Raw genomic sequence first — 14,956 nt, 5'->3', positions numbered from 1 at the left:
CTCCTAGCCTAACACACATGTATTTCTGCAAACTTTGTCCCTCTCTCCTCTTTTTGGTAGCTGAATAAAACTCTTCCACACACCTCCCCTGCTCAGTAATAGAAAACTTCTTGACTTAGTGCAGTTTTGAAGAACTGACCTCAACATTTTAACTATATCTCCAGCCATGCCCTGAGTCAAAATGTGCCCAATGGGAATTAAACTTGTTATCTATGCAAGCCTTGATACCAAGGTGCATGAAATAATATCTTACCTGTTCAATAGATTGGTTAACTCAGTTTCCCAATACATAGTCATTAAAGTAAAAATAAGAGAAACAAAAGGGCTCAAACTTTACAAACCATGTACAGAGGTCAACCTCTTTAAGTTGATCACTGTAACTACTTGGTCTGTAACAAACTGGTCAACATACTAGTTTGTTGGGTTTAGTCAACATAAGGAACTAGGCCTACTATATTGACACACATACATAGTGCATGTCTGGTCTTTGAAACTCAGGTCAACTTAAGGATGTGGTCAGTGTAAGGAGGTGGTCAACAATGGAGGTTGTACTGTATTTTGAAAATCATTAGTATTTTTTTGAAACCATAATGAGGAACGTGCTCATCCATAGCCTGTTCATTGTTCATTTACAAAATTACATATAATATATTTATCAATCCACTATTATTAGAAACAGCACTTCTGTAAGGCTGGGAAGCAGAGTGACTGTCAAAGCAGATACTCTTAGGGCAGCAAGGTGTTTGGGTGGGATGCTGCAGTCAGGCTCCTTAGGGTGAAGGGCTATCCAAATCTCAGGGAGCCCCAAGGCCATCACTGAGCACTACATCACATCTTAGTCACTGGTCTTCACAATGATCCTGCATTACTTAATGAATGATCCACGTGTTGCAGAAGCAGAAGTATTTGATACAGAGAGACATATAGATTTCTATGCCAAATTTTTTTAGGAAAAATGTTTGGCAGTAATGAAATAAGTCCCAGTGATCTAAAGAACAGTTTTTACAAAAGGCTTCATTTTATGGTACTGTAGGCTAAGAGAGTCATTAACAAAATAATTGTTAGTCTCCCAACCTCAGCATGTATACTTTTAAGGTCTCTTCCGTACAAACTGGAGATTTGAGGTCTCATGTAATCTAAAGTCAGCAATATACTGCTTTTCCTAAGTATTTAAATTTTGGATATACAACAAAAAAAGTAACTCATTGCAGAAGTGAATCATTTTTCACAAACAGTAAATAGGTTTCTAATTCCTCCTGTCATTGATCCTTGTACTTGTTGATTCTGAAGTTGTCATCACATAGAAAAGCTACCCTCCATACCCTTGGGCACCATGAACACAGTATCACCATCCAAAAATGAGAAAGAGAAGCAACTTAAAGAGTCAGTCCAAAGGTATCAAAACAGACTGGCAGAAGAGCAGCCACAGGTAAGTAGAATTTCTCCAAATTCTCTATTTTGAGCTGTTGGTTTCATATGTGCTAATTTACTAATGGGGTTTACCCAAGGAAAATACATAGGCTCTTTTTTCTATCTTTTTTATCAAATTCTTTTAATTTTGGTTCTTAGGACTGTTCTAGAGGACATAGTTTTATAAAACATACTATCTAAGCCCATCTACACAGTAATACATGTGAGGAGTAAGGACCTTTATTTCCACTCTAGTGTGTGTAGAGCTTCATAGAGGTCACCCAGCTTAATCAAGTAGTACTTGTAGTCTAGATTTGTCTGTGTCCCACAAAGGGTGGGATATCTTTTACTTCGGAGGCTTCTTCCCTGATGGTGGAATTTGAGGGTAAAGAGTTATTTTAAAACAAAGAAATGAAATAAAGTCATTGGTAGCAACTTGAATGAAGCTAGAGATCATTTTTCTAAGTGAAGTTACCTCAGGAATGAAAAACTGAACACCGTATGTTCTCACTAATAAGGGAGAGCTAATAGTTGGGTACATGTGGTCACAAAGTAATATATAGGAAATGAGAATGAAGGAGGAGGAAAAGTGGGAAGGTAGGTGTGGGTTAAATACTTATCTTTTGGGTACAATGAAAACTATTCTGGTGATGGGTACACCAAAAGCCCTGACTTAAGCATCATACAAGATATCCTTGAAACAAAAACTTACATCGCCTTAATTAATATTTTGGGTTTTTTTGAGACAGAGCCTCAAGCTATCCCCCTGGGTAGAGTGCCCTGGCATCATAGCTCATAGCAACTTCCAACTCCTGGGCTCAAGCGAATCTCCTGCCTCAGTCTCCCAAGTAGCTGGGACCATAGGCGTCCGCCAAAACACCCAGCTATTTTTTGGTTGCAGCCCATCATTATTTTTTGACGGGTCCGGGCTTGATTCAAACCTGCCACCTTAGATGTATGTGGCTGGCGCCTTAGCCACTTGACCCACAGGCACCGAGCCTTGGGGGTTTTTTGAGACAGATTCTTAGTATGTCACCCTCAGTAGAGTGCTGTGGCGTCACAGCTCACAGCAACCTCAAACTCTTGGGCTTAAGTGATTCTCTTACGTCAGCCTCCCAAGTAGTTGGGACTACAGGTGCTCACCACAATGCCCAGCTATTTTTGGTTTTAATTGTCATTGTTGTTTAGCTGGCCCAGGCCAGGCTCAAACCTGCCAGCCTTGGTGCATGTGGCTGGCACTATAACTACTGTGCTATGGGTGCTGAGCCCTTAATATTTTAAAATTAAAAAAATGCTCAAAATTTTAACAAAGAAAGAGAATAAAATAAAATATTAAGAATAAGAAAAAGAGCTATTTTAAAATATATTAAGGGTAAGCAGGGTGGCTCATACCTGTAATCCCAGCACTTTGGTAAAAGGCGAAAGATTTATGGGATCTGAAGAGAAGCCAGAGTATAATATGATCCTAGCACTTTGGGAGACTGAGGCAGGAGAATCCTTTGAACCCAGACATTTGAGAACAGTCTGGGGGCATCTTTGTAAGACCCCAGCTCTACAAAAACCAAAAAATGCATGGTGGTGTGTGCCAGTAGTCCTGGGTATTCAGGAGGCTGAGGCAGGGGATTGCTTGACCCCAGGAGTTTGAAGTCATAGTGAGCTATGATCACATTACTGCACTCCCGCCTGAACAGAGCAAGACCCTGTTTCAAACTAATAAAGTAATTAGATCTTTGTTTACTTTATAGATCTAGCACCCAAATTCAGAAATAGTAAATTGTATATCCTGTCAGCTTCCTCAAATAGCACTTAACTCCTTCATAGATGTCAGGAAATAAAAAGCTGTTAAAATAGAAAATTCAATGATAAGGTGGGAGATAAAACCCTCAGCCTTACTGCCTTATTATTATGTGTGTTCCTGGATTTTGGAAGATAAATTGTACTATCTTTGATCTCACCCACCTTTACTAGGGATCTGTAGTGCAAGTAGGACACTACCTGAGATGGCAGCCAAAGAGGTCTGAACCTTCCCTTGAGCCTGGATTTTTAGTGTCTCTCTTGGAAAGACACTCAAAGTTACCTGGCAAACATTCTCCTAAGTGCTCCCTACCTCCAAAAAGCAGTTCAACTTCCTATAGTTTTTAAGGCCTTTAAATCATGGATTTCATAACAGAAGTCAGAAGTAAAAGTGTCACACCCTTTTAATAAATAATTTGGTAAATTCAAATCCTTCATTATGAAATATCTCAGTTTTATTAGTTATTTACCACTCCTCACAGCATGTTAAAGGCATCCAGAACATTCTAAATGGATTTTATGTTTATTGCCATCTTTGGATATTTTCTTTTCTGTAAAGACCATAACTGACCCTTGGATATTAATAGTGCCAGTCACAGACTTAATTAGTTTGTTGTTTATTTAGGATTAGATGCTTTGTTAATCAGTGAGGTAGCAATTTTGATGGCAGGTGATAGAATAATGGATTTGGGCCATCAGTTCTTATTCTTTCCTTCTTGATAGTTGCTTTTTTTCTAGAAAAATTTAAGCCAGGCTTATAGATTCAGTTTGTTTTGATGTAAAGAAAGATGTTTTCCGTTATTTATGTAGAACTCTACTACTGTTAGTTCAAAGGACATAAGAATACTTAACCATCTTCGCTTTTCCTTTTGAGAAAGGAAAATTTTATAAAATCTTCTTGTGAAAAGATTCCTAGCATCTTTAACATACTTTCAAGCACTCAGTACCTCTCACTGACTTTATTTTTGTTGTAATCAAGGAAAGCTTTGGGTTGGGACAAAGCTCCTGTCTCCTTAACCATAGTAAACCTTAATCTATAGGTGGTCATTGAACACATATTTGCACTTGGGTCCGTCCCAGGCTGGATATTGTGCGGAAAGCAAAGTAACTGTGATACCAGGATGTTAGTTCCAAGACAGCAGAGGTAGTCTCAGTTTTCTTTACTGGAAATCTGTGTTACCCAAAGAGTGCCTGGCATATACTGGTACTCAGTAGTTGTTGAATCAATAAATAGGACAGATAACATACAGTCTTTCTGTGGACCACTTCTAACAGCTGTTTAAAAATAAGCAACTATGACAAGACAACATATGAAAAATGTTCATCATCTTCAGTCATCAGAGAAATGTCAATCAAAACCACTCTAAGATATCACCGAACTCCAGTGACATTAAGCCCACATCACGAAGTCCCAAATCTGCAGATACTGGTGTAGATGTGGAGAGAAAGGAACACTTCTGCACTGCTGGTGGGATTGCAAACTAATACAACCTCTGTGGAAAGAAGTATAGAGAGTTCTCAAAGAACTAAAGGTCAACCTTCCATTTGATCCCACAATCCCATTACTAGGTATCTATGCAGAAGAACAAAAATCATTTCCACAAGGACATTTGCACTAGAATATTTATTGTAGCTCAATTAACAATTGCCAAGATGTGGAAGGAGCCCAAGTACCCATCAACCCATGAGTGGATTAACAAACTGTGGCATGTGTATACCATGGAATACTATTCAGCTATAAGAAAAAATGGAACCTTACAATTTTTGTGTTTACCTAGATGGAGGTGAAACACATTCTTCCTAGTAAAGTATCTCAAGAATGGAAAAGAAAGTATCCATTGTATTCAATACTAAAACAAAACTGAGTACACGCCCATAGGAAAGAAAAAACACAAGCATAGGCTAGCGAGGGGAGGAGGAAGGGAAGGGATAGGAGGGAGAGCAATTGTCAGGATCTCACCTAACGTGCACAATGGAGGATATTCGGCACATCTGCTGGGTGAAGGGCTCAACTGTAACCTGAACTTCACCTTGAAATTGAAAACAATGTAACCTAAACATTTGTGCCATCATATTAATCTGAAATAAAATTATTTTTTTAAAAAAGAAGTTAAATAAGTTGAACCAAGTCACACATCTTTAAATGGTAAAGATTTGTTTCTTTCTTTTTTTTCTTTTTGCCTAATTCCAGCACCATGTTTCTCACAGTTTCATAGGATAAATATAGCAAAAAGGACACGCGAATGTTTATAAGGGCAACAAACTGACCTATTACAAATCACATTTGTTAACAGGGAAAGTACCTAAGTTCAGTACCTAATGGGCGAGCTCAAATTCAAGATCTGTCACTTAAGGTGCATTTTATGGAATAAAAGGATTGTCTTCCATGTGATTCATAAGCTTGACTGACAAGCCAAGATCCTTGTTAAAAACTGTGTTCTGGAACCACCCGTTGCCATCTTTCTCCTTCTGAGTAGATGGATGAGTAATATGTTGCTCATTTCGCTTTCAGCTTCATTCCTCATTACCTGCTGGTTTCTATACCTAGTGACAAGTGCCACCTGCTGGACAAATGAAAAACACTTTTATTTTCATTGTGTCGTTTGATTGCTCAGCTGCTAATTAGCATATTGCATGGATAAGTGATACTACATTTTTCAGCAAACCTAGACATTAATTTTAAACCGTAGAGTTACAGAATTAATTCCTCTGCGTTTGGAGTCTTTCTAGTCCTCAGATTTTCCCCTTTCTTGGTTTTGATTTACAACTTAGATTTTTCTTCTACCTTGTATTATATGACAAAGATGATTGTGTCATTATCATGCTCACAGAATATAATTTTAGTTACACTTCATTCAGAGCTTTTTTGGGACAAATTGAAATCCGCTTAATATCCTTAATCATTAAAAGGCAGATTTGAACATTTTTCCTTGAATTAAGCTACCCTATATTTATCCCTTTGTACCTAAGTAGGGTTAGTGAGTGGTATATTTGTATAAGCAGTGTATTTGAGATGAATTTCTTATGCATCCTCTAGTTGTTTTCTGAATTAATATTTTATGATTAATATAACTTTCTGTAGTGCTCTGTCTTATCTGACCCTTGCCTTTCTAGGCTCAGTTTCTTTCATTCTTCATGGGCTCCTTACGTGTGTTGTCCACCTCCATGCTGCTCCACTGCTCTGGTTCCTGCCAGTTTTTATCTGGAGCGGCCTCTGGTTCTTTTCTAGTCCTTCAAGATCCCAAACTAATGCCAATCTCTGTAAGAAATCTTTTCATTTAACTACCTGTAGAAATATCTTCTCCCTTCCAATTCCCTTTGTCTTATGTGCGTCTTTCTTACAGCATGTTTTATTAGTACTTTCTACATGACTTTATTGTTACTTTTGTATCTGATCTGTCTCCTATACTGGACTATAAACTTTTTGAAAGAAAGGACCATTTTTTATTCATCTTTGCTTTCCCAAAAGCACTTAGGCCTGCATATTTGATACAATAGATGTTTATCAAAAAAAGATGGAAAGAATGATTTATGCAGACTTCTTCAGACAATGAATTTCATTTAATTGGAATGTTGACTCTACACAGGTCAGACTTACCAACTTTTGCATATGTTACTGAAGACCAAAATGTTCTTACACATGATCAAAATAAAGTGTTGCATTTGGATGGGAATACAGAGACTGTATTTGGATTTCATTTGTCATGTTCATAGTCTTCCCATCAAATGAATAGCCTTTATGAAATTCCATGCCTGCTAAAAAGGAACAGTAGCAATAAAATTCTGTTTTTTTTCAGTGCTCATGCAGACACCCACACACAAAAAATGAAATAGTGTAATCTGGCAATTCCCACTTTGGTTATTTTAGAGCAAAGAAATGTAGAGCACAGAAAGCTTGCTGAACTTTTAGCTGTGTTTTTCAAATTGAATGGCATATCTGAGTACAACTTTGTAATGAAGAATGTGAATGCATTTTCCCATTTAGAATTTAATCTTTTTAATGTGTCATTATTGTGTAGGATGCAGAGATTTCAAATCTGTATAACTACAGTGACAGATGCCTTAGAAAATATATTTATTCATCAAGAGTACTTTTCAGCCTTCTTACATAAACTGCCATGATCTAAAATTTATGACACCTAAAGGCTCTTGTCTAACAAGAGACTATTATACTCACTGTAGTTGAAATATTTTACTTTATTACTCTTGCTACAAAGATCTCATTTCTCTATGGTGATGCATTCCTTTTCCAAGAGCGGTGATGCATAATATATTCACACTCTGGGCCCTCTGTTCACAGCATACCAAATGAGATGTTAAACAAATGGCTTATGATTAACTAGTCTAGAAGTTCCTTGAAGGCAGGTATCATGTGTTGCTTTCTTTTGTGTGCTTCCTACACCACACCCAATGCAGTGTTGGGCACAGTAGATGGCTAAGAGAAGTTCAACCTCTCAACTTGAATTGTGTGTCCAAATTATTTTCTACTCATCCTTTCTTGAGAAGCTGATGTCAAACTGCCTGGCAGAATAGCATTCTTAATTTAAAGAAGTACACAGATGGCGCTGGTGGTTAAAGCAGTGTCAGGACAGCCTGGCTTCATGGCACAGTGTGGTGCGGGGAACTCAGGGTATTCTCAGCTTCTGCCTTCATAAATCAGATTATTTTTACCTGGGATTGGGACTGAGGAATGTCATCCATTGGTGTCTGCTCCTGAGTTTCACAGAAGTTACCAAATGCCATCACCAGAGGCTGATAGGAATTTGAGTCCAGAGGGAACATATTCTTCTTCCAAGCAGGACAGAAATAGCTTTCATACTGGCTGGTAATCTTGCTATGTTACATTCTTCTCTTTGTGTACCAGTTGGTCAGTCCTGTCCACATCAGCAGAGATGGAGAGAGAAATAGAGGTTCAGGTGTGTTGCCTGAAATGATTTTTGCTGCAGAGAATACTAATTTGGGTTTTAATGCAAATACAGCTGTTTCATCTCTGTCCTCTAAAAACTCCTAAGCACCTTAACTCTATGTATGACCATTGCACAATTAGTGTGCAGGCCAATCTGGGACTATCCGAGGCTGCCTTGTGTGGTGAAAGCACCTCATAGCCGATTCTCTGACTGTGCTCAGTATAAAGTACAGGTATTTGGTGTCTTTTCATTACTGCCCTCTAAAGGAAGTCTGTGCCTCTTGAGTCTGTACTTCTGTGCACCAGGATGCCTGAGTCCTCTCTAAGTTTGAGTTTCAGTTTTCATTTTGTTTGACCTAATTTCACTGTTACTCAGAAATTAACTTTACATTTTGAATTCAGTTCAGGGAACTGTCCTTCAAGATTGTTATTCTGAGCTGACGTGGTGGCTCACACCTGAAGTCCTAGCACTCTGGGAGGCCAAGGCAGGTGTATTGCCTGAGGTAACAGGTTCAAAACCACCCTGAGCAAGAGCAAGACCCTGGCCTCTAAAATACAGCTGGGCATTGTGGCAGGTGTCTATAGTCCCAGCTACTCAGAAGGCTGAGGCAAGAGGATCACTTGAGCCCAAGAGTTTGAGGTTTCTGTGATCTATGATGCCATGGTATGCTACCAGGGTGACAAAGTGAGACTCTCAAAAAAAAAAATTGTTATTCTGATTTTGAGCTCAAAATCTGTATCTTGTACCCCCAATTTAACCTCATCAAACTTTTGTCTCCTTATCATATTCTTTTAATTTTTTTTTGAGACAGTCTCAATTTGCCACCCCTAGTAGAGTACTGTGGCATCATAGCTTACAGCAACCTCAAACTCTTGGTTCAAGTGATCCTCTTGCCTCAGCCTCCTGAGAAGCTGGGACTATAGGTGCTCACTACAAAGCCCAGCTAGTTTTTTTTATTTTTAGTAGAGATGGAGGGGGGGGTCCTCATTCTTGCTCAAGACTGGTCTCAAACTCCTGAGCTTAAACAATCCATTGACTTCAGCCTTCCAGAGTGGGAGGATTATAGACATGAGCTCCTGCTCCCACCCTCCTGATCATATTCTTGATCTGAACTTGGTTCCTTCCTCTATCGCAGCTCCTATAGGATTGAGTAAAATTAAAAGTTAATTGTAGTCAGGTTCTGTTTTCAACCTTGTAATTTACCAACATCTATTTTGACCATTCCATTCCTTCACTTAGTCTGTGGCCAAGCCCATCCTTCTAATCAGGCTGTGATGCCTCCTTAGGCACACATTAGGGGTTCCCATCCATTTCCCAGTAACCAGCTGATGTTAGTCCATGACCTTTGCTTCAGAATGGTCTAGAATCATTTTTCCTCTATTCAGAGGGACCTCAAGAACGTCATCTAAACACAAACCAAAGCCACTAATAATATTTCCTGGCATTTGAAAATGACAAAGAATTATTAAAATGCTCTAAACAGGGGTGGATCAGGTTTGGTTTGGTTTTGAGCCTGAGATTTAGACAATTTGAGGGACCTTCCTCCTTTTTTTTTGGAGACAGAGTCTTATTATGTTGCCCTCAGTTGAGTGCCATGGCGTCACAGCTCACAGTAACCTCAAACTCTTGGACTTAAGCCATTCTCTTGTCTCAGCCTCCCAAGTAGCTGGGAGGTGCCCACCACAATGCCTAGCTATTTTTTTGTTGTAGGTGTCGTTGTTTAGCTGGCCTGGGCTGGGTTCAAAGCCGCCAGCCTCAGTGTATGTGGCCGGTGCCTTACCCACTGAGCTATGGGCCCCGCCCCTCCACTCCCCTTTTAAGAAAGAAAATACCAAGTTAAAAATACATAGTTAGGATAGAGGCACAGAAAAGGCCTGTGTAAGGGTGAGGTCTGGAGGCTTACATTTTCATTTGCTTCATGGTTCATCCACCATTTGTTTCTGCATATATTTTACCATTTTTTACCACAGGATTTTTTTGTTATAAAACATAATTAAACTTTTTTTTATATTTCCAATTCTCTTCTCTCCAGTCTCTTCCCTAAGATTTCCATAATTTTGCCTATTTTTGGTGAGTAGTGATGAAACTACCTGAATGATTACTGCAATGATACATGTTACACAGAGGAAGGAACTTAAAAGGGAAGGATGAAATGATACTAGTGCTGTGATGTGACACCAGAGAAAGCAGCGCTAAGAGGGAAGTTCATACCCTTAAATGCCTGTATCCAGAAGACAGAAAGATCACAAATTAATCACCTAATGTCACACCTCAAGGAACTAGAAAAAGAAGAAACCAAACCCAAAGCTAGCATAAGAAAAGAAATAACAAAGATCACAGCAGAACTTAAAAAACTGAAAATTAAAAAGAAACCCAAAGAATTAATGAAAATAAAGTTGATTCTTTGAAAAGGTACTGAAAAGCAGTAGATCATTCACAAGATCAACCAAGAATAGAAGAGAAAGGATTCTGAGAAGATCAATCAGCAATGAAAAGGGACACATTAAAACGGACACCATAGAGATACAAAATGTCATTTCAGACTACCATGAAAACCACTGTGCACACAAACTAGAAAATCTATAGGGAATGGGTACATTTTTGGAAACACATAACCTCTCAAACTTGAATTAGGAAGAAATAGAAATCCTGAGCAGACAGATGGAATAGTGAGATTGAAACAGTAATACAAAATCTCCCCAACAATTGTCCAGGACCAGACATATCCAAAGTCAAATTCTACCAGCCCCACAAGAATGCTCATTGTCACCACTTCTGTACAATAGTAAGAGTCCTACTCAGAGCCATCAGGCAAGAGAAAGAAATGAAAAGCATCCGAATCAAGAAAAGGTAGGTCAGACTATTCCTGTTTGTCAGTGAGATGAACTTATATCCAGAAAAATCAAAAGACTCCTAGAATTGATAACTAATTTCAGTAAAGTCTTGGGTTGTCCAATTAATGTACACAAAAGCAGTAGCATTCCTATGTACTAATAACAGTCAAGCTGAGAGTTAAATCAAGAACTCAATACCATTTAAAATAGCTGCAAAGAAAATAAAATACATAGAACTACACTTACACAGGGAGGTGAAAAATCTTTACAAGGAGAGGTAGGAAACACTAAAGAAAGAAATCTTAGGTTACCCAAACAAATAGCAAACCATCCCATGCTCATGGATTGGAGGAATCAACATGTTAGAATGTCTTTACTGCCTAAAATGACTTACAGATTCAACAGAATTCCCATCAAAATACCATTGCCATTTTTTACAGACCTAGCAAGTGACAATCCTAAACTCCATATGGAACCGAAAAGTCTGAGTAGCCAAAATAATTTTAGAGAAAAAGAACAAATCTGGAAGCATTACATTATCTGACTTTAAATTATACTACAAGGCTATAGTAGCCAAAATGGCATGGTACTGGTATAAAGGTAGACACATAGACCAATGGAACAGAATTGAGAACCTAGAAATAAAACTATATAGCTACAACCAGCTGATCTTTGACAAAGCAGACAAAAACATAACACTGGGGAAGACATGCCCTATTCAATAAATGTTACTGTGAAAATTACATAACCACCTGCAGAAGTGAAACTGGATCCCTTTCTCTCAGCATGTACAAAAATTAACTGAAGAGGGATTAAAGACTCACATGCAGGACCTGAAACTATACAAACATTAGGAAAAAATCTAGGAAAAATTCTTCTGGACATTGGCATAGGTAAAGAATTCAGCAGCAAATAAAATTAAACAAATGAGAAGCATTTTCTGCACAGCAAAATAGAGTAAATAGCCTCCAGAATGTGAGAAAATATTTCCAAACTATATGTATGATAGTGTATTAATATCCAGAATGCACAAAGAACACAAACAGATCAGCAAGAAAAAACCTAGTAACCCCATCAAAAAAAGTGGAAGAAAGACATGAAAAGATTTGTTTTTTTCACAAGAAGATAGGCAAATGACCAGAAAACATGATAATATGTTCAGCATCATTAATCAGGGAAATGCAAATTAAAACCGCTGTGAGATACCACCTACTCTTTTAGAATACCCATTATTAAAAAGTTAAAAAAAACCAACAACAATCAGTGTTGGCATGGATGCAATGTAAATGGAAGACCTATTATTGCTGGTGGCAATGTAAACTAGTAACATCTCTATGGAAAACAGTATGGAGATTCCTCAAAGAACTAAAAGTAGATTTACCATTTTATCCAGCAGGGATACTGGGGATCTACCAAAGGAAAGAAGTCATTTTGCAGAAAAGATATGTGTACCTGAATGTTTATCATAGTACAGTTCACAACTGCAAAGATACGGAATCAATCTAAGTGCTCCACCGCTGTGTAGTGGATAAAGTGATACACACACATATGTGTGCACATCACCATGGACTACTAAGCCATAAAAAGGGATGGAATAATGTCTTTTATGGCAACTTGGATGTAAGTACAAACAGTTAATCCTACGTGAAGTATCTCAGGATCTCAGGAATAGAAAACCAAATATGGCATGTTCTCACTTATAAAGGGATCTAAATGAGGGTTATATATGGTCATAAAGTGGCATAATGGACAGTGGAAACTAAGAAGTGTTGAGGGGATAAAAATAGCCCTATCAGGTACAACGTACACTATTCGGGTGGTGGGGACACTAAAAGCCCTGCTTCAGCGTTGTACAATTAATTCATGTAACAAAAAACACTTGTACCCCTAAATGTATTGAAATCTAAAAAAAGAAAAAAAACACCTTCATAACGCAGGTGCTTGCTGTAAGGTTCCACATCTTATCCTTTCTTTAAAATGTAAACAGATACCTTCTTGCAGGTGAATGTCCCTGGAGGTAAATCACTTCAGATGCTCTCTCTACTAGTAATCAGTCATAAATTAAATTCCAAGATTTGTTATCTCAGCCCAGGTCCCAAGTTTAGTAAAATTTAATCATGGAGACCTAACTCTACAGAAAGAGAAAAAATATTACTCTACAGTCCCATAAAGCAATGATACAAAATCAGAAAGAAGAATTCTATATTTTCCAAGGCTGTGAGTCTATGATGGCTTTCTGTATGAAAACGGTTTGACAGGTGCGAAGAAATACAGACTCCTGGGATCTATACCAGACGGACAAAACAAGAGTCTCTGGGAATGTTGCTTTGGAATCTACAGTTCTGCCAGCTCCTCAGATGATTCCTCTGCACCACAGACATTCACTGCTTTGTTCCTGGCTCAAGGATTCTTCCATTTTTCTCCTTCCAGAGAGAGTTCATCTTATGCAGTTTTCACTGATTCAGTCTGAGATTTGCAGGACTTTCCATACTCATAAAGAAATAGTCTTGCTAGGAAAGGCTAGAGTGTCATTTAAAAGTAAACACTGATATTTGCAAGCTTGTTAGGGTAATGAATCTTCTTTGAAATGTGAAAAGAAGATTGAAAAGAGATCCTGTCATTAGTAAATAGCTACTCAGTAAGTAACTCAATTCGAAGCAGATTAACTACTATTCAAATTTCTGTTTTACAAAACTGCAAAGATGTAGGAACATACTCCTCAATTAAAAATTCATGCATGTGATATTTTAAAAATATTTTAAAAAAATTATAGGCTGGCCCCCAAACTGATGCTAAAATTTTTCATCTATTTATTAGTAGAAATGTATCTATTAGTGGAAATCTATAATACATCTCTAATTAGAACTAGAGGGCAAAATTGGAGGGTACTTTCAAAATTTTTCATGAAGGTCCACTTTATTTAGTGCACTTAACATGTGTAAAGTTAGTGCACTAATTATATGTATATTGCTGTTCCTACATAAGATGGTTCAATAGGTAAACCAAAATATTCTGATTTTTCTTTTAATGCTTTAGAAAACTTTTTCTTAATCTTATTTTAGGATTTTTCTTTGGCCTTTTCCCTTCAATTCTACCAGATTATAAAATTGAGTATGCAAGTGTTTCCTCTGTATCTATAATGATCTGGGCATTATGCTAAATTCATTGGGCCTTATAATTTAAAAGCCATTGCTAACTTCAACAAGATTAAGTTTCAGAGGGACAGCCAGGTGGATTAAAGCGAAATGATGAATGAAAAGTAAAGAAATGGAAGCCAAGGGAATAAGCTCTATTTGGAAGTCTTGTGCTAAAGGAGCAGAGAAACGTAGGGTTGTAGCTAGACGGTTAGGTAGGATTGAGATAAATTTGTAGCTGGGAGAGACAGGGCAGTGTTTTTGTCAAAATGGATGAGAACTTTGCAAGATTAATTACAGATGCTAAACTACATACAGATTTAACTCAGAATATCACAAAACAACAGAGAACATCAAAACACACAAACACACAAAAAAAGAAAAACCCACTACAAGTCATATCATAACCAAGCTATAGGAAACCAAACAAAGACAAAACGTTTGGAAAGAAAATATTGGAAAGAACTCAGCAACATTTTCAAAGAATGCTGCTATTGCGAACAAGTGGCATTAACTCCAGATCACATGAGAAGTCTCAACAGAGGGACTAAGAAAGGAGCCAGTGAAATTGAAGAAATTTAACACTTGGGAAAGATGGGGCCTCATTCACGTTAAAAAAAAAAAAAAGTCCAGCAAAGACAGAGGAATTCTAAGACCCAGATGGAGGGTTTAAGTTATGGGAAGAGGATGGACAATTTTTTTTCACCTCTGAAATTGTGGGAAAGAGGTAAAGTGGGCTGACACTCAAGTAATAACCTTACTGGTTTTTTTCCTCTTAAAGAGGAGGCAGGAGTATCTGACAGTGAAAGAGGAAGGCTTTGTGTAGAGGGTATAATGAGGATTTGGAGCAGTCTTTGTGGGGATGGAAACAGAAGCT

General features: G+C 37.9%; 1 protein-coding gene across 1 annotated transcript in view; it reads left to right on the top strand.

Moving 5' to 3' along the window:
• MORC1 (MORC family CW-type zinc finger 1) overlaps window positions 1-14,956 on the top strand; it is a 156,371-nt gene that overhangs the window by 90,466 nt on the left and 50,949 nt on the right. Inside the window, 1 exon segment of the mRNA XM_012810371.2 lies at window positions 1,291-1,429. Within this exon segment, the coding sequence (XP_012665825.1) occupies window positions 1,291-1,429 (139 nt within the window).

Source organism: Otolemur garnettii, unplaced genomic scaffold, assembly GCF_000181295.1.
Source record: "Otolemur garnettii isolate 467f Iridium unplaced genomic scaffold, OtoGar3 scaffold00131, whole genome shotgun sequence".
NCBI classification, from domain to species: Eukaryota; Metazoa; Chordata; class Mammalia; order Primates; family Galagidae; genus Otolemur; species Otolemur garnettii.
This window is presented reverse-complemented; position numbering and strand designations above follow the sequence as displayed.